Below are 21,079 nucleotides of genomic sequence, written 5' to 3'. Positions count from 1 at the left end.
TCTATCTCATCATTGAGTGGTTTATTTAGAGTTTTCAAGTACCTTTCACCACCCTCTTTCTCTATTTTAAATAAGTTTCTGCCTTGATTGGTTGGACTGTTCTATGTCTCAGGAAGCATATTTTAGTTTTGTGCCCTTTTACTTGATCACTTTATGAAGTAGTACAGTGCAGGTGTCTCAAATAAAATGGCCAGAACACCTGGCCTGCCTACTGTGTCAGTGCAGAGAGTACTTGGACCATGTCCTTTCCCTAAAATAGGGCTTTAAATACTTTCTGGAAATCTAAATTCAGACTAGTTTTTGATTCTTCATGATGCATTCTGAAGATGTATGTTTGAATTATAGTTTCTATCCTAATAAATGCTTATTAGCCTCTGGGCATACTAAAAGTTGTACAAAAATACTCCTCCGAGTGCAATAATTCATAACTCAAAATAAGACTTTTTCATCAGTACTTCCTAGTCCCTTGAATGTGAGATCAAAACTCAGTGAACCACAATAATGGTTAGAAAAGACAGTATGAATTAGAGAAGACAAATATACCACTGTAACGGAGGTCACCAACTCAGTTTTGAAGGCCACAAGAAGGGTAGAAGGTAAGTGGTATTCTTAGGTGTTACTTGTAGATTGTGGGTCATAGGAAAAAGACGTTATGTGTAGAAGAGTCATTCATTGTTAGTCCAGTTATCATTTGTTCCTCCGTTACGCCATATGCTTGTCTTTTACAAGGTAGGGTAAAATTTATAGAAGAAAATAAGCCAGTTGTTGTGATTTTCCAAAAAGAACTGAAATAAGTGCTTTGTATGTGTTAACCTTCATCATCATGTCTTTGATAGAATAAAGGCGAAGCTAAAAATGCAGAGTTTGAGGAAACCCAACATCAGTCTAGAGAGCAAAACTCATGTGCATGAATGTAAAACAAGCTTGGGTAGTCTGAAAGAGAAACTTAAAGATCGTATATGAATATTTAAAATTTTTATGCCAAGAGGCCTTTCAACATGGAAACGTTTAAATTCTTGTTCTTTTGGTGGGTAGCAGTGTCCGGCAAATAGCAGCTGTTTAATAAATGTTACCTTCTGCAAGCCTTGCTTTTCCAAGATTTTAAGCTAGTTCCATAAGATTTTAACATTTGAATGCCTGACCCTACTAGAGAGTTGTTTAGCTGAGAATTACTTAGCTATACATTTTATTGTTGTTGATGGCAAACTTGCTCTTTTTTCTCCAGTTGTAATTTTTTTAGAATTACGTTTATCCCCTTCCCCCCAAGCTTTTGAGTGTCAGGAAATGTAAGGTGGAGGTAAATTCAGTGCAGTTTTATCTAAATGTTATCAAAAACTCTGGTTCTTGTTACTTGAACAGGAATCCCAAATGAGACCTCATTCTGAATTTTAAGTACAGCATATCCTGCCCTTGTTTGGAAAATGTTGCTTGAGTGGTGTCAAACTTAATAGAGTCCCTCACCTTTTAATTTCTATTTTAAAAGGGAGCAGCTTAAGGTTAAATTCAATTGGAGGGCAAGTGTTGAATAAAAGAGATGAATAACAATTTTATTGTTAGGATATTAAACCAAAAATTGGTAAAAACTGATAACCTAAGCTTTCTCTTGCTACTTGCTATTTGGCCTTTGTGACTGCTTATTAGCACCTCCACCAGAGAGTGTGAAGGGATAAAGGTGAAAGCTAATTAGTTTAGTTTCTGATGTTTGCTAGTAGAGAGGGTTTGTAGAAATACTAGTTAAGTTGAACTGTCAGGGAAGTTTCATTAAACTGTCCATGTATTACCATGGAGAACTGAGGATGTTTGAAGACCTCAACCATATATCAGAAAAATTGGACTGCTGTTTTTTTGCAGTTACTGATTTACTGCTTACCTCTTAGTTCTCCCTTTGGCCTCCCAAGGGAATGAAAAAAGGATGTTAGTATTTATTAACTTTCAACATTTTCCTGGCACTGGAAAAGTTAATTTTTTTAATCATTAATTCAAAACTCTTAAGAGATAAAGGTAGGTTTCAATGAGATCCTTAGAATTTGATCAAGGACCACTCCCTCCCCAAATCATCTATTTGCTTTTGAATTGCTTGAACCTTTCAAGCAGTGTCTGGTTTTAGGATTGGTCAGAAACATTTGTATTATAGAGTTTGTTAGAAAGAAATGAGATAAAAATACGTTTTTCTTTCTTTTGTGAGCTAGATTGGTAGGAAATTCGACTTCAAACTATAGGGTAGAATAGGATAAATGCCGATAAATATTTTGATACATAGTCACCTTTTGAAACAATTTTCTGTTTATATGTTTTTAAATACAAATGGAATTAAACTTGTCATGTGGCTTTTTTTCATGTAGCTATATCTTAGATATGTTTCAAATTAACATGCAGTTCTCTTTAAAAAGCTGATAGTATTCTAGTGTGTCTTTAAGTTTGGGTTTTTTTTTGTTCTCTTATTACAATTCTTCAGTAAAAGAATTTTGCATATTTCTTTATGAGAGTATTTCTGTTGGATAGGTTCCTAGAAATGCAGTTACTAGGTAAATGGCTTAATTCCTGGGTAATTGCATTAAAAATTTTTATAGATACTGATTTCAAAAGACTTCTGTAACCAAATTTAATAGTTTAAAAAGTACATTTAAAAAGTTTACCTACCAGTCTGAGTGCAAGTGCTTGGATTGTAAAATAACTGGAACTTGAGGTAGATGAAATCTGTCCTGGATTCAGTTGATGCCTGCTTCTCCTTAGGTTGTTACCACTTTATGATCAAACATCCCCACTAACTTCATAAATCTCCATTTGATGCATTCAACATATAATGCTCAGATTACCTAATGTGTATTGGTCTTCTTTCTGCCAGGCATGGTGCTACATGTAGTGGATAGAGATTAAACAAGCCATAACTCTCTCTCTACCCCGTCTTCCTTCCTTCCTTCCTTCCTTCCTTCCTTCCTTCCTTCCTTCCTTCCTTCCTTCCTTCCTTTCTTTCTTTTCTTTTCTTTTCTTTTCTTTTTTTAAGAAGTATATAATCTAGGGAAAGAGGGGACAGACAAGACTGGGAATTTTATATTACATTATGAGTTGTTGCCCAGGGTGTCATGGAGGTGCATATTAGACGCTAGAGAGGGAGGAACCCTTAACCAACTTAAAATGAGCGGAGAATACTTGAAAGAGCATGTGATCTTGGAGCTGAATCTGGAAAAGAAAGAGGAGTGTGAGCAAAGGTGCAAGGGCATGGAAGGTGCCTGAAACTATAAATAAGATTCAGGTGGCTGGAGTAGGGACAGATTGGAGATGAGGCTGAGTGTCAAAAAGGGGCCAGGTATATGCTCTTGGGGAATTTGGATTCATCCTTACCCTGAAGTCACTGAAGGATTTTTAAGAGCACAGTATGGTTACTTTTATATTCTCTTTCTCCTTCCTTTCTAATAATCATTTCGGTAGTGGATGCTAGATTGGAAGGCTTGCTGAGACAGGAAGAAAGAACAGTTGGGAGATTATTACTGCTTGAGTTACTGTAGGACATAATGAGGCTCTGAACTAAGGGAGTGGCATAAAGATGGAATGAATTTGCCTATCATTCTACGTATTGTCCCCTCCCTATTCAGTCTTCAAAATTCAGTCAGAATGTCCTCTCTTCCTGGAAGCCTTTCCTTCCTTGACCCCTTCAGGCAAACCGGAGTGTTTTATCATCTGGGCTTACCTTTACATCTACTTTCTATCCTTTTATCTTTAGCATTAATGAAATTGCTCCTATAACCTTTTTATTATGTGTATTTGGCATTAGTATATGTTTAAATGAGATATCTGTGATAGATGGTAAATCAGTAGTAGTTGGGATTAGTATTCACTCACTTGGGGAATGTTGAATGGTAGCAGTTGGTTTTAGATTTGGTATTGGGGTCAGGGAATGGGTTTGGATATGGAATGCTTGAAGTAGCTCTAATGAGTTATGTTGGACTTTACTTATTTAGGTTTTAACTTAGGTAGTGCTGCCTATGGGAAGCCTTTTATGAGCCTACTGACTCTGTGTGAAAGCCCCTTAATGTGGCTCCCTGGGATTCCTTGGTCATAACAGAGTGTCTGTCTTGGGTGGTCCTTGTCATCCTTATAGTCACTTAGTGACAGTGATTTGAATATTGTAGGCATTTTCATAAAATGTTTATTGGAGCTTTCAGTTAGTATTCCCTCCCTGACCTTACTCTAAAGACTAAAATTCAAAGTCTGGTGTCTAGCAATTAAGGCCCTCCCCGTTTAAACCTATCTTTCCAATTATTTATGATAGTAGTTAAAAGCATGGTCTTTAGAACTAGAGATTTGTTTGCTCTTGAGCACATTCCTTGACTTTTGAGCATCAGGGTCCCTCATCTATAAAGTGAGAATAAGAGTTTTATAATGTTTTATAATAAAGAGCTTTATAATGTTGTGAGGATTAAATGAGAGCATATGTATAAAATAGTACAATGATCTAGTAAAAGGTCAGTTAATGTTAATAAACAGCAGTTATAATAATAACCTATCCTCCAGTCAAAGCTATGTTTCTCTTAGTAATTATAAACCATATTCAGTTATAAGAAGCCCTGTTGGCTTGGGAACATGTCAGGGACTAAGGTGGTGTGCAGTCCACATAAGTTCATTTTACAATACAAATTTTGCCTCCTGTTCTCTATTCCGTAACAAAACATTTGTTTACACCTAAAAGAAATACTTTACAGTGTGTCCTGTTATGTAGCTTTTAATACTTAATCAGAGATCACTACATTGCTGCATTCTTTCTCTCTTCCACATGTACCACTTGGTTCATCCAAGGTGTTTTGTGGATCATCTCAAATCCTTTCCCATTATTTCGAGTGTGTTAATTTCTTGGTAACTTTCTTCAACTTTCTCTGCATAGCAAAATGTTATAGTTGTCTCTTGACTACTCTAGCCCAGTCAGTAAGTGTCCACAGTGCTTACTGTGTTCTAAGCTTTAGATAAAGTTAGTGACGAGCAGAAGGATGCTAAGGAACTTTGCCATCGTGAAAATAGAATTCATAAATTGACAATTGGGTAACATTCAGATAATCTGAATTGAATGATGGTGACTTTAAGCACATCGTACAGTTTAAGCAGGAAGAGAGTGATGTGAATCTAAACCCTTTGGAAAAGGTTTTGTGGAAATGCTGTGTATTGAAATACTAAATTTTGGGCCTGAAGGTTAGAAGGGTCTTCCAGATAGAAGCAGCAGCTTAGGCAAAGATTATGGAGTTTGGAATAAGGGGGGGTAGTGCCAAGTCCCCTCCCCCTGATCTACTTGCTGTGATACTGTGTTAAATTTCATCTTGGAGAATTTGGATTACAGAGAAAGGCAGGAGGAGCTATTCCAGAGTAGAGAAATGAGGTAATAAAAAGGTATGAACCGGATTGAAGGACCAAGGCTGTCATAACGTAGATGTGAGTTAATGAGGCCCTGGCCTGGGTTTGGGTTGATGGTGTTAGGAATAGAGAGGATATACCAAACCCAAATAGCTTTATGAGAAATAAATGAAAGGATTTCATCAAGAAGAAGATAGAGTTACGAAGGAAAAGAGACTCTTCTGTCTTCAAGAGCTTTCACATTTTGTTTGTGTCATTGGCCCTTCTGCAGACTTTAGCCCTTTCCAGTTTCTGGGTTTAAGTTTGGAGGAAAATCAGCAAGCTGATTCTGCTGTGATAGCCACCTTAGTTGTGCTCCTTATTGCACCCTGTCTGGATTATTGCAGCAGCTACATAAGTGCTCTTTGCCTTTTTACTTTATTTTAATCCGTCCTGTTCACCTGATCTCTAAAGCACAGTTCTGATGTGTCACTCCTTATTTGAAAAACCTGTAATGACTTTCTGCTGCCTTTAAGTGTGAGTAAAGGCTGTCTATTCAAGGTTGTCCATTAATGATCTGGCTTCAAACTGCCTTTCCACTTTTTTCTGTACTATTTCCTCCATTAAAATATGCTTTATATTTCAAGCAAATTGATCATTTCTTTTAACTTCCAGGATGTCCTATGTTTTCCCACAGCCTTACCTTTTCCCAATGCCATTTCCTTTCACTAGAATGCCACATTACCATTCTCTTGACTTAGCCTTTTGCATGGTGACATTTTAGCTAATTTTCTAGTTTCAGTTGAAATGTTGACAACCAGTGTTCCCTAGCCACCTTTCCTCCTCCTATTTCCTTTGTGCAGAGTGAGGAAGAGGCTAGTAGAAGCCACAGTATGGGCAAACTTTTCTTCCCCGTCTGATTTGTGCTTCTGTTTGCAGTGAAAAGTGTGGTTTTGTTGGCCAGCCAAATGGCCAAACCCCTCCCCTTGGGTCTTTGCAGCTTATCAACGTTTTTGCAAGGTGGATGCTGTCAGATTGTTCTTGTGTATCTGGAGTCCTGCCTTGGGACTTTAAAGGAATAAAGCAAAAGTTTTCATTTGTAGGTGTGGAGTTAGTTCTGACTTGAAGTATCTGAAGAAGCTGGGTAGATTTTGCTTTCTGGAAAGAATACATCTGTGTGGACAGTAGATTAAAAAAAAGAAGAATGCATCTATATGTATAAAGTTTGTCTCTAGGCAATGGTTTTCTATTGGAACGTGTGATTTTGCCCCTAGGGGACATCTGACATGTCTGGAGGCAATTTTGGTTGTCATAACTGGTAGAAGGGCACCACTGGCATCTAGTGGGTGGAGCCAGGGATACTACTAAAAACCCTACAACACACGGAAGAGGCCCCTCCCCCCACCACAAAATTATTTGGCATAAGATGGTAATAGTGCTGGGATTGAGAAATTGCCCTAGGAGTATATTTTTGTTTCCCAAGTGCTACTAGTGGTAGGTGGAAGTTTTTCCGTGAACCTATATTGCAGTTTAGACTAATAGAATCGTAAGCATAGGAAGAGACCCTGAATGTCACATATTTCAACTTTATCCCAACTTGTATCCCTCAGAATAGTATTCTGCAAGATACTATTAGATATAATGGGGGGGGGGTATTTATTTGCTTTGGTAAAGGCAAACATTTTGACTATTCAGTCTGATGAAGTGCATTGTGAATCTCTACCAGGACAGTTTTCCCCAAATGTGTTTGCCTGCTGAACCCATCTGACATCTTCCAGTCCCCAAAATGCTTTCTTGGAACTGGGAGGGAAACCACTAATACCTAGCTCAATCTTTTATAGCCCCCCACTTTTTTGGGAGGGTGTCTTCAAGTTTACTGCAGAATCTTAATGTCAGTGACAACAGATACATTAGCTCATCTGTATTTGTCAGATTGTGGTTTATTAGATGGGCTACAAATTGGGATATTTTAGATTTCTGTATTCTGAATGTACAGTACAACTTTATAGTCTATCTTTACTAGTAAATTGGAAGTTATAATCCCAGCCTGAAACCTACTGCCCAGGTTGTTTATGAGGATTAATAAGTTAATTATAGCTTTTAATGCTTTGTATTCTTTGGAGAAAGGTTATTTATCATAAGCTGTTCTGTTTTTGTAAAACTGCTTAAGTTTGAGAGTCTTTCTCTGCTTTAAATTGTTGTGGAGTGAAGCTTTTAGGACTCAAGTGGGATGGGAATCATTGCTTTAATCAACATTTTGCTCAGTATGTTAAATTTATGAAAGTTACCATGTCATTTTACCTTATTTCAAGTTTTTTGGTTCTTTAAGAGTTTGCATTATTTTCTTTTTGCATCTTTTCCTTCTATTTTCCAGGTAATATGTGTTTATGATGGAGACATATGTGCTAGAAAACAAAAAACAAAAGAACCTTACCACCTACTTTTTTTTAAACAAAAATTGAGTCCACAGTATACGTTTTGTTTTTTTAATACCTTTTTATTTTTGAAAATTATTATTTTTTAAAGGTTTTATTTATTCATGAGAGACACACAGAGAGACAGAGACACAGGCAGAGGGAGAAGTAGGTTCCCTGTGGGGAGCCCAATGCAGGACTCGATCCCAGGACCCGAAATCATGCCCTGAGCAGAAGGCAGATGCGTAACCACTGAGCCACCCAGGTGTCCCAACACTTATTTATTTAACAGTGGAGCAAGCACTTTTTCAAGTCACTAAATATAGTTTTACATTGTTATTATTTATGGTTGCATAGTATTCCATTGTATGGCTATTGCATAATTTAAGTGAATTGTTTGGCATTTGGTTTGCTTTCTTTTTATTGTAAGCATTATGAAGTATTAAATATTAAAAGTAAATCTAGGGACACCTGGGTGGCTCAGTTAGTTAAGCATCCTACTCTTTGGTTTCAGCTCAGGTCACAATCTCAGTGAGATCAAGCCCCCCTGATCAAGAGATCAGGCTCCACGCCCAGCAGAATTCTCTTCTCTCCTTCTCCACCCCTCTTTTGTGTTCTAGCTCTCTTTCTCTAAAAAAAAAAAAAAAAAAAAAAAAAGTAAATCTAAATATATAGCAAAAATTGAAGAAAAGTCCTAAGCTTTGGTAGTTTATAGCAGTTATAGCTAATATTGAGTGCTAACTAGATTTGCCATGTCCATTTTTATGTGCATGGGTCCTCAAGTAACTGGTTTTAGGGAATTATTTGCTTTGAATTTTTCCTGTGCATTAAGTCTTACTGAAATTTATTCCTTTTATATTTGCTCTTTGTCTATAGGTTATAACAATAGACAAATAATGAGTGTTTGTGTCAGGCACTAGGCTAAGTAATTGAAAGTATTTTATTTAATCATCAGGCAAGCAGCCTTGTCATTTGCTGAAGGCTGTCATTTGCATATGAGGAAATTGAGGAACAGCATAATTAAATTTAAATGAGGGTAGAGCCAGAAGGAAGCCAGACCTGTCCCCCTTACTTCAACAAAGTGAATGCCTTTGGGGTCAATATTGAATAGCATAGTATTTCAAGTCCGTAAAGGGGAAGGATGGAGATTTCAATCTTTTTTTTTTTTTTAAACAGTATTGTTTTGATATAGAGAGATAAAGATTTTGGAGTTAGGAATGGATTTCTTCTGAAGAGGTTGCTTTTCCCCGCTTTTCTCCTTTTCACCCTCCCTTAATTTAGATGATTGTTTTAGTAACTACTCTTTGCAGTGCATCCTATGGGGATATTGAGACCAAGGAGAGCATGTATAAACAAAATAAACTCTTGCCTTTGAGATGTACGTGATTAATGTCAAGTTCACAGATGTAGTTTCAGAGGGTCAGAGAAATCTTGAAAGAGTTGGGATTTGAGCCAGCAGATTTTTCTTTAAGTTGTGAACTTTAAGGAATTGTATAATTCTAAAATAACTTTGGAATGTTTACGGCTTAAGTACTTTCTGTGGTGTGATGTTAATTATGACCTTCTTTATGTGTGCTGGGTGAGCCGGGATTTTCCTAAGTTTTGTGTAAGCTATGTAACATCTGTGTCCTTGCCTGGGTCCCCACGGGGAGGCTGTTTCCTGCCATGGCTGAGACTTACTGCAGAGCTCTGGGTTAGTAGGCTACAACTACTCTTCTCACATGTTGTATTGATGATCTTATACTGATAACTTGCCTTTCTTCATTGTAAGTATCAACTATGTATTGATGTCATTTCAAAAGAGAAGATGGAATTGATGGGAAAGACTTGATAGTGATTTTTTGTTTACGGGAGAAAATCCTTTGCATGTTATAAAACCAACTCAGCATATTTTGAACAAATAACATTGGTTCATTTGCCATTTGGTCTGTAGCTCAACTGTTTTCCCTTAAGCCACCCAGGTTTCCCTGTAGCTCAACTGTTTATACTATTATTAGGAATTATTACTAAATTTAAAATCAAGTTGGGAAAGTAGACATAGAACAGTTTGACACGTAAAATGCCATATGCCAGAAAAGTCCATAAGGATGAATCTCTAAACGCCCTAGAAGATCTAATTATTTCATAGGATATTCATTAAAATACAATCTTAGAACAAGAAACTTTTGGGGCAGCCTGGGTGGCTCAGCGGTTTAGTGCCGCCTTCAGCCCAGGGCCTAATCCTGGAGACCCCGAATCGAGTCCTGTCAGGCTCCCTGCATGGAGCCTGCTTCTCCCTCTGCCTGTGTCTCTGCCTGCGCGCGTCTCTCTCTCTCTCTCTCACATGAATAATTAAATAAAATCTTTTTTTTTAATTAAATAAAATCTTTATAAAAAAAAGAAACTTTTAGCAAATAATATAGTGGAATAGACAAATTTGACTTTGAAGTGTACTGATATTTGTATGGATGGGTTTCTCACTCATTTACTTAAATATTTCAATATTAGGAATTTTTTTTTAATATTAGTAATTTGAATTACTGTGCTTTAAAGAATCTTAGTGTATTCCTGTAGGGCCTGTCTTCCTATGTTGGTATTGATATGGAGATTAAAATGTTTAACCAAATTGGAAGTTGCCTTTCTCTTTTTTTTTTGACTGGGGAGGAGGTTGCATTAGTTCAGTGATTCACAAATTTTTTGGTCTGGAGGCTCCTTTTTACTCTTAGGAAATGTTGAGAACCACAAAAAACTTTACTGGGTTACTATCAATGGTTGGTGTACTAGAAATTTCGGGAAATTTTAAAAATAATTATTTACTAACTCATTTTAAAATGACAAACCCATTACATATTATGAAAAAATAACTTTTTACCAGAACAGAAAAATTTAGTAAATGGTATCATTATACGTTTTTGCAAATCTTTTTAATGTCTGGCTTTATGGGCAAATTCTCATCTCTGCTTCAGCATACATTCTGTTGTGGTAGGTTGTTTTGGTTGAAGTATACAAAGAAAATCTGGCCTGACATAGATAGATAGTTGGAAAATAGAAGAATATTTTAATGGACTTTTCAGATAAGTTGGGTATTCTTTGACGCTAAAACCCATACTTGACAAGTAGTAGTTTTGTTGGGTATTCTTTGACACTAAAACCCATACTTGACAAGTAGTAGTTTTATAAAGGTTAGTTGCACTGTGGAATCTAAAACCACGTTACTCCTTTTTTGTACTTTTCTACGTTATAATCCATTGGTATTTTTTGCATTTGCTTTTACCCATGTGTGAGTTTCTAACATACATTGGTAATTTGGTCATTCACTGGGTTATGCAATTCTTCAGTTGTTGATACGTTTCATTATATTGCAGCAAAAATTCACATTCATTGATATTAGAAGTAATCTGTTTAATCAGAAACAAGATTTGTAAGTATTGGGGAAATGTTCAAGCTCATGGCGGATACCAGTTTTCAAAATATTTACTTTTGCTTGAAAACTCAGATTTTATCATTGGCAACAAACATCAGTGGTTTTTCTTGAAGTGACAGGTTCACTTTGTTCATTTTTGAGAAAATATCTACTAAGAACTTAAGTCTGAATAACCATATTTTTCTGCCAAGTAAAAATAGTGTTCTTTGAAAAATGCTTCCAGTTCAGTTTGCAACTCAGTTTTGTAGTGCTTTTTCTCAGACCTTAAAGCAGCAGAAGTTGCTTTCTGTGCACTTTTCCTTTTATCACACAGTATTTAAAAATGTATACTAAAAATATATATATATTCAAGTTTGGAGACTTACTAAGATTCATAATTTCATCAAAGACATTGGTGGAATGGACTTTCTTTTTTTTTTTTTTTTTTAAACTAAATGAGTAGAGAATATAATGACCAGTGACTGTCAGTACAATTTGGTGCCTCTGTTGATTTATGGTAAGGTACCAACAGTTTTGCTTAGCCTTAGTTTTGTACTCTTATTGCAGACTTCAGTGCAGTGAGAAGAGACAAATAATGTTTTTGTATTAATAGGAAAATAGCTTTGATCTTGTGGACTACTGAAAATGCAAACTCCTAAGAAGCCTATAGACCATGCTTAAAGAATAGCTGGCTTAGCCCCTATGTTTATAGCAGCATTGTTTGCAATAGCCAAGATATGGAAACAGCCCAAGTGTCCATCGACTGATGAATTCATTCATCATTCATGTATGTGGTGTATATATACAATGGAATATTATTCAGCCACACAAAACAATGAAATTGTGCCGTTTGCAACAACATAGATGGAGCTAGAGAATATAATGCGTAAGTGAAATAAGTCAGAGAAAGACAGATACCATATGATTTCACTCATTTGTGGAATTTAAGGAACAAGACAAATAAGCAAAGGGGAAGAAATAAGAGAAATCAAGAAACACTTTTAACTGTAAAGAACAAACTGATGGTTATCAGATGGGAGGTGAGGAGAGGATGGGTAAATAGTTGATAGGGATTAAGGGCACTTGTGATGAGCACTGAGTGATGTATGGAATTGTTGAATCATTGTATTGTGTACCTGAGATTAATATACCACTGTGTTAACTACATTGAAATTAAAAAAAAAAAAACAAAAAAAAAACAATTTAAAGATAGTTGTCCGGCAGCCCCTGTGGTGCAGCGGTTTAGGCCTGCAGGTTTAGGCCTGCAGCCCGGGGTGTGATCCTGGAGATCCGGGATCGAGTCCCACATCAGGCTTCCTGCACGGAGCCTGCTTCTCTCTCTGCCTGTGTCTCTGCCTCTCTCTCGCTCTCTCTCTCTCTCTCTCTCTCTGAATAAATAAATAAATAAACAAATCTTAAAAAGATAGTTGTCTTATTAGCTCTATATAAATTCCTTTGATCTCAGACCAGATAAGTCCAAGAGGATGTAGAGAATGACTGATGTTTTTAGCTTGGGCTGCTAAATGCAAGCAATGCCATTACCTGAGATTATAAAACAGGATGAGAATGTATTGGAAGAAGAGAGTGAATTTTGAGTTTCAGGAAGCTTGAGGATCAGAGAGGTGGGAATATTGATTAGTGAAGCTCAGCAAGTTTTTCTGAGTGTTAGGAGGCCTTGCTGTACTAGGTAGTTACTGGAAAGGAAGTGAGTTGAGAAAGAAAAGGACAGAAGGGACCTTGGTATAAAGGACATCAGGGAAGGAGCATTTCAAGATGAATGAAATGGTCAGCATTACCTAATGCTTCAGAGAAGTCTCATAGATTGGGGGCTTGAGAGTTGATCATTGGATTTGATGATGAGATTACTAGTGCCCTTTGCCAGAGCAGTAGGTTTGTTTGTTTATTTATTTAAAGATTTTATTTATTCATGATAGGCAGAGAGACACAGGAAGAAGCAGGCTCCATGCTGGGAGCCCAACGCGGGACTCCAGGATCGCACCCTGGGCCAAAGGCAGGCGCTAAACCGCTGAGCCACCCAGGGATCCCCAGAGCAGTAGGTTTAGAAGCCAGACTGTGAGTGAAAAGTTTAGAGGCAGCTATTTATACAATTCTTTCAAGAAGTTTTGGGGTAAAGGGGGTGCCTGGTCAGCTCAGAGGAGCATATGACTCTTGATCTCAGGGTGGTGAGTTTGAGCCTCATGTTGGATATAGTTAATTAGATAAAAAAAAGTTTTGGGGTAAAGGAAAATAAATGTGTTGGGCCATTTGAGTTGAGAGGTGGGCTGGCTGTACTATAAGGACAGTGAAAGAGAAATTGGATGAAGCAAACTGGTAATTCAGTTTGTAGTGTGAGGGGTTTTTCAGAGAAGTGAGAAGCTGATGCGCTGGATTCTCTGGTTAGAGTAATGCACAGAACTGTTTAGCATACAAGCTTTTTAGCATACAAGCTTTTTTGGTAGTAATGGGGAGTGCCTTACTAATTCTTTTTTGTTTAATTGCTATGTTTGCTTTGATACATTTTCTTTATTTTTAAAGATTTATTTGTTTTAGAGAGTAAGAATATGCAAGTGAGGGTAGGGGCAGATGGGAGAGGGAGAGAAGGATGCTGGGCTCCATCCCATGACCCAGAGATCATGACCTGAGCTGAAATCAAGAGTCAGACACTCAACCGACTTGAGCCACCCAGGTGTCCTCATACATGTGCTTTAAATTCCCTGATTTCGAGAAGTTTTACAGTGGTTTTTTTCAATGCAGATGATTTAACCTTTAACAATCTGATTCTTTTAGAATGGAACTTTTGTTTTGGCTACTTTCAGTCTATGGTAGCAAGTGACAAAAAAGGATGGCATTCTTTCTCTGCAAGGATTGTCATACACTGTCTCCCCCTCCCCATCCCCCAATACAGGAGTATCAAGGTATCCAGATTAGTCTTAGTGTTTTTGTTTCTGGAGGCAATTTGGATTATAGCCTCAAGTAGTATTTATATTAAAAGCATGTGAGTTGTTTTCTAATGTGTGTTTATTTCTAACTTCATTTTCTTTTTTTCTCTTTTAGTCTGTTCTCTGGGGAGGCGGTAAGGGGCCGTGGAACTGGCCTCGGCACCGGGAGAGGCTGGACTTCCTGTCTCTCTGTGCTGAATGGCTGCGATGGCGCCCGCTCTCACTGACGCAGCAGCTGAAGCACACCATATCCGGTTCAAACTGGCTCCCCCATCCTCCACTTTGTCCCCTGGCAGTGCCGAAAATAACGGCAACGCCAACATTCTTATTGCTGCCAACGGAACCAAAAGAAAAGCCATTGCTGCAGAGGATCCCAGTCTAGACTTCCGAAATAATCCTACCAAGGAAGACTTGGGAAAGCTGCAACCACTGGTGGCATCTTATCTCTGCTCCGATGTAACATCTGTGCCCTCAAAAGAGTCACTGAAATTGCAAGGTGTCTTCAGCAAGCAGACAGTCCTTAAATCTCATCCTCTCTTATCTCAGTCCTATGAACTCCGAGCTGAGCTGTTGGGGAGACAGCCAGTTTTGGAGTTTTCCTTAGAAAATCTTAGAACCATGAATACGAGTGGTCAGACAGCTCTGCCACAAGCACCTGTAAATGGGTTGGCTAAGAAATTGACTAAAAGTTCAACACATTCTGATCATGACAATTCCAGTCCCCTCAATGGGGGAAAACGAGCTCTCACTTCATCTTCTCTTCAAGGGGGTGAAGTGGTGGCATCTGAATCTGGGGACTTGAAGGGGGGTATGACCAATTGCACTCTTCCACATAGAAGCCTTGATGTAGAACACACAACTATATTTAGCAATAATAGCACTGCAAACAAATCTTCTGTAAATTCCATGGAACAACCGGCACTTCAAGGAAGCAGTAGGTTATCACCTGGCACAGACTCCAGTTCTAACTTGGGGGGTGTCAAATTAGAGGATAAAAAGTCTCCCCTGTCTTCCATTCTTTTCAGTGCTTTAGATTCTGACACAAGGATAACAGCTTTACTACGGAGGCAGGCTGATATTGAGAGCCGTGCCCGCAGGTTACAGAAGCGCTTACAGGTTGTGCAAGCCAAGCAGGTGGAGAGGCATATACAGCATCAGCTGGGTGGATTTTTAGAGAAAACTTTGAGCAAATTGCCAAACTTGGAATCCTTGAGGCCCCGGAGCCAGTTGATGCTGACTCGAAAGGCTGAAGCTGCATTGAGAAAAGCTGCCAGTGAGACCACCACTTCAGAGGGACTTAGCAATTTCCTGAAAAGTGATTCGATTTCAGAAGAATTGGAGAGATTTACAGCTAGTGGTATAGCCAACTTGAGGTGCAGTGAACGAGCATTTGACTCAGACGTCACTGACAGCAGTTCAGGAGGAGAGTCTGATATTGAAGAGGAAGAACTGACCAGAGCTGATCCTGAGCAACGCCATGTACCCTTGTGAGTAAAACCCATACATAATGTCATTCTTGAGAAATGTTGGGACAAGGGAGAAAAAAATTAGTGAATTCCCATCATAGGGAGAATGGAATTTTTTTGTATATAGGTGCCTTTGTTCCAGTTGTTTAATTTTAGGTATGTGGTTGCATATATCTGCTAGTAAAGAAATGAAAGATATTTCTGGCAAAATGTTGTGTTGCTGTAGATGTTATTTATTAAGAAAAAACTAGATGACATCCAATTTGTAAAATTATATACTTCTTTCAGAGTGAAGTTAGATTTCTTTTAAAAGTATATGTAGGATATATTTTGTAAGTCTGTATGGCTTGGCTTCAGGTTCTCTAATAAGAGATATATATATAGATAACTAAAAATATTTAGTTAAGTGGGGACAAAAGTTTAGTTGATTTTGTAAACTTCACTGCAATCCATAGCTGCTTTTATTATGTGCATATGTATGTATGTATGTATGTATGTAAACTCCACCTCCAATATGGGGCTTGAACTCAAGATTCAGAGTTCAGGAATTGCATGCTCTACTGACTGAGCCTGCCCCATAGCTGCTTTTTAAGTTAAACTTTCAATAGATATGTACCCAGTTTTCAGTTTCAGTACTTGAGATTTCCTTATATTTTAAGGACTAGTAATCAGAAAATGCTTCAGTATTTTATAGGTTGTCTCCCAAGTGCAGTCCACTTTTACTTCCTAAAAGAGCTCATCTTTATCAGATTCGAATTTTATTTTTTTCTCAGCTAAGTTTAATGTGTGGATTATTTGGGGATAAATTTTTTTCTAGTTTTTCCAAATCTCTTCTGAGGAAAATTCTACATAGACTTTGAGTGGTACTTCAAATTGCCGTGGTGAATCCAGAGGTACTTTACTCATGTCCTTCCCTCCTGCAGTGGCTCCTTACAGATAAACAAGGAAGTATAGTGTATCTCCTTAAAAATAAATCAGTATACATTTATCTCCTTATAATAAGTATTAGACTTATGAGAGAGAGAAGCATGAGATGTTGAAAAAAGAGAGGCAGGAGAGTTGACTAGTAGATCCTCTTTCATTTCCCCTTTTGGGCCAGGGATGCTACAAAGGTTAGATTGCTAAAGTAGGCTGGAATAAATAGGTGGATATGTTGGAATATTTGGGTTTTTACTTGCCTGTAGTAAAAAGGTGACTATGATTTTTCACTGAAGACTTTGTTGAGACAGCCATGCTTGTAAGCATAAGTGACTATCCTTTTTTCCCTCAGTTTTGTGTATATGATTTACATGGACGGCAGCACAGTATCTGAATTTTTGTCTTATCTTTCTATTTCAAGGGGAAAAGTCTAGATAATTTTGCAGAATTTCTTCCTTTTAGACCTAATTCATTACCTTTTGTTAGGTTACTATATTTCTATAGTAATATCTAAAGCAGGTATATTTAAGAAGCTTGCCACTGCTGCAACATAGTTATCTTTCCTTAAATGGGTTAGTGACTTAAGCCAGCTTGCAAATATTTGTGACATTATCCCACTGACTTTACTGCATAAGTCAGTGCTTTAAGAAATTGTGGTTATGTTGAATATTTTGTGTTTTGAGAGTAATTTCATGAAACATACTGTAGTTGATCCATTTTAAGTTTCATGTACTTGTATATTTGAGAAAAACTAGAACCTATAAGCTTACTGTTTTCAGGTTACTTTGTATTGAAAACATTTCTAAGTTTTGGTAATGTTGTGGGAAGCTGTTCCAATTCAGTGGAATCAAAATGCCTAAGTGAGAACTTTTCTTGTTCCATGGAATAATCTAGTGATTTGAAAAGCCTGCTTAGGCTTAGTCCATTGACTCACTACTACGTTCTGAGCATTCTTATCACGTAATGGTTTGTTGATTGTTAGGTTGTGAAGTGTAAGGACAGCTTAAGAGATAGTTGTAGAAAACTTTTTGGAATCCTTTGAATCTTCTTACAATTAAATCAACTAAACAATGCTTTAAAGAGTTGAATTTCCAAGTATCAGACCATATTAAAGTAAGGAAAATTGGGGCATTAAAAGTACTGTGAAGAAAATATACTTTTTGCATATTATGATATAATTAAATTTAAATTAAAACCACCAATAAAGCCTAAGTACTTTAAAGTTCTTGTTGAGCAAGATCACCAGATTGACTCCTAAGGCTGGTATTTAGCCAGGTGTTTGTTGACCTGAGTTTTTTAAAGGTTTTCAGCAATTGGCCAGTGAGAATGGAGGCATTACTTTGATTAAAAAAGAAGCAAAGGCGGGAGGGGAGAAGTGGTTCTTTGGATGCTGAGAAGCCTTTTCTTTGTGATTTTTAATAGCTCTTCCCAAATCTCCTAACCACATTTATAATTCTTGAGTCCTAGAATAAGAAGCTAGTTAACTCTTCAGGAGCTTGATCCAGCTGGTGAATTTTAACTTTTTCCCCTAAGGTAGCTTAATAGTTTCACTCCTTTGCTGAAGTGCTCCTGTCAGAGATAAAGTTGTCTAGATTTAGTCTAGCAGCCATGAAGATATTTGGCAGAAGAGGCTGTCGAAATGAATTGTTTTTAAATGCTGGTACTTAAATTACAAGTGGATGGTTCTGTGAAAATTACAAGCTTCCACCAAGAATTTGTGTTTTTTCTTCTTTCCTACCTCCAAGAGGAAAAACGTTGATCCATTGTAAGTCATAGGCACATACTAGCAATAGAATGATTGATTTTTATATGTTGTTGAATTTTTGGCAGAGTGTATATTCATCATCGTATTATATTTTTACAGTTAGTAAATTCTGTATTGCCAGATGAGCTATCTTAGAGAATTTCTTTCCGTTTTCTTGATTAATTTTTTGGGGTAACTGATTTTATTTAGTTTAAAACTGTTATTTTTTTAATTTTAAGTTCTTTTTAGAAAATTATCCTAAAATGTTACACATAACTTCCTGTTTTGGTCCATGTAACTACTTCTTAGAAATGCTGTACTATATGGATTTGACTTGTATCCTTGTTTAGTAACATCACTGTGGAAGGAACAGGAATTTAAACATTATCTCCTTGCTGGATGGACGAACTAGCAAGGAAGGTATATGTTTCAACAACCACCTTAGTTTTTAATTCTTAACCATAGAAATAGAAATAAGAGCATTTAGGGATCCCTGGGTGGCGCAGCGGTTTAGCGCCTGCCTTTGGCCCAGGGCGCGATCCTGGAGACCCAGGATCGAATCCCACGTCGGGCTCCCTGCATGGAGCCTGCTTCTCCTCTGCCTGTGTCTCTGCCCCTCTCTCTCTCTCTCTCTCTCTCTCTCTCTCTCTGATGACTATCATAAATAAAATTTAAAAAAATTAAAAAAAAAAGAAATAAGAGCATTTAGTTACTTCATGTATATGCAGCGTAATTGTTGAGTATGTGTGTGTTTGTGTACATGCTCTCTTTTTCACTTTAGTTTTTCTTTATATTCCTCCCTCTCTCTTCCCTTTAAGAGTTTCTTTCTGCTGTTTTGTTATGAATTCCTGGACCAATAATCTCATTTTGCTAAACTTGGTTTTCATTTTCTTGGTCCTTGTACTTAAAAACTCCTATAGCATGTACTTGTTTAAGAAAATAATTTTTTTCCAGATATTCTCTTAAACATGTTCTTAGCAGTGTTCTGGGGGACTGGGACATTAATTATATAAATTATCTTGGTGGTCATTATGAAAAGAATCCATACAGTGTTTCATTAGGACTACTGAGATGTATGTTGTTTTATAGATGTTGCGTATGTCTTTATATTACACAATGCCTTCTTTATAAGGACCTCAGGGAGAAAGATGTGCATCCAAGTCTAAGTGAATTTTTTCTAAGCTATTAAGTCTGTTTCTATTACGTGGATATAATTTGTGTTGTTCACTAGGTTTCTATTTTCCTGTTGGCTTTTGGAAGTGTAGAGCCAAGCTTGTGTAGGTCTTGTACCTTTTGTAAGGCTTAAAAATGAAAGGCTTCATTTTGTTCTCCTTGTTCTTGTTTTATTTTCATGCTTTTATTTCTGGCTTAATTTATGCTAACCTTTGTTTTATTTGATAGCCTCCTAAAGTCTGTTGCAGATCAAGGTTGGGTAAACATAAACTAGATGCTCAGTTTAGTGACACTAAAAAAGTTATTTGAATTTTGGATTACCTGATTGCAGTGACTTTTCTTCTGGGGAATTTCATCATCTTGGAAATGCTAATAAAGATTTCAGTGTATGATGAATTACTGTTGTGTTTGTAGGTTTTGCTTTTTAGGTGTCAGGGAATGTTTTGTATTGTAGCTTCCTACTTGAATTTATTAAATATACACAAATGATGTTGCCAAAGGTGGTGGTCAGCTTGATGTTTCCTTGTTTTCCTGTTCCTTATCCTTTCACAGAATGATGGAATGAGAGTAGCATTAGCCAGGAGAACTAAGTCCTATCTAACCCTTCTCTGTTACAGACTAGCTATAGGGCTAATCATGAAGGAATTGACTAGATAATTCTGAGGCTCAAGCTATATTTGAACTGTGACTGCTGTATCTTTAAATAATATGGCTGATGGAGCTGTTCTCAGCACTTTTTGGGGGGTAAGGGTTTGCATTTGGGGAAACTGAAGCAAAAGTCTCTACAAGTCACCAGTGTAACTTGGAACAGACCATCCTCTTGACTTAGGACTTACAACTTTAATTGTTTTAATGCGTTAGTGTGTGTATATGCGTGTGCGGGCGTTTTTTTTTTTTTTTTAAATAGTCCATTAGTATGATTATTGAATTTGTTACTGTGTGGGAGCTATACTTGGGAGTAATTCCATTGTGTTCTTAAAGAACTTACTTCAGAGTTGAGGAAACTTTCATTTATGGAACACCTTTCATTTAATGCCTCTTGTTTTTCTGCTAACCTGCATATGACATTCAGTGGCAGATATAGGAGATTCTGTATTTTCTCCCCTCCCCCCCTTCCTTTTTTCTAAGATATGTAGATAGAATTTATTTTTGGTGTTCCTTGTGTGATTCTGAAGGAAGAAAGCTAGGCAACAAGGAATTTGGGGGTTACTTATTTGCTGCAGATGTAGTTGCTTGCTACAAATGTTTTTTGGTGACTGGTGTTTTCATTCTCTAAAATTGAGTGAAAGGACTCTTATGAGTAGTGCTAATAAAGTGGGTCATATAATAAGTACTTACTAAATGAGCAAATGTGTAAGAGGCAAGAGATGAGCTTGGTGAATAAATGGATTATCCTTGAGAAGTTTATACTTTAGATGTGGAGAAACGGTAAGACAAAGATGAACCTTTAGAACAGTGCCTGACACAGTAATATAAGGCAAACGTTAGATGAAATAGAGATCACAGCTGGTCGATGGAACTGGAAAGAAGGGATATTAGAATTTAGAATGAGCCTTGAAGGGTGGCAAGGATTTGGGTAAGAAGTTTTCTTTTGGTTGTGGCCTACTGAGGTAGGTCATAGAAGGCCAGCATACAGGTAGGTTCAGAGGCTAAAAGGCATGGAGCTCTGTTGGCTAGACTAGGGATATTTTAGAGACCTAGCAATATAGGTGAGAGTGATAAAT

General features: G+C 37.2%; 1 protein-coding gene across 5 annotated transcripts in view; it reads left to right on the top strand.

Annotated features, from left to right (window-relative positions):
- The window catches only part of KANSL1 (KAT8 regulatory NSL complex subunit 1), a 186,342-nt gene that overhangs the window by 33,020 nt on the left and 132,243 nt on the right, over positions 1–21,079 (top strand). For all 5 annotated transcript variants that reach the window (XM_055321532.1, XM_055321504.1, XM_055321517.1 and 2 more), the window contains one exon: positions 14,170–15,541. In XM_055321532.1, the coding sequence (XP_055177507.1) occupies positions 14,253–15,541 (1,289 nt within the window). In that variant the 5' untranslated portion in view covers positions 14,170–14,252. The remainder of the gene's footprint in view (positions 1–14,169; positions 15,542–21,079) is intronic.

This window comes from Nyctereutes procyonoides, unplaced genomic scaffold (genome assembly GCF_905146905.1).
Source record: "Nyctereutes procyonoides isolate TBG_1078 unplaced genomic scaffold, NYPRO_anot_genome, whole genome shotgun sequence".
Lineage (NCBI taxonomy): Eukaryota > Metazoa > Chordata > Mammalia > Carnivora > Canidae > Nyctereutes > Nyctereutes procyonoides.
The sequence above is the reverse complement of the archived record's forward strand: the minus strand, read 5'-3'. Positions and strand labels throughout refer to the sequence as shown.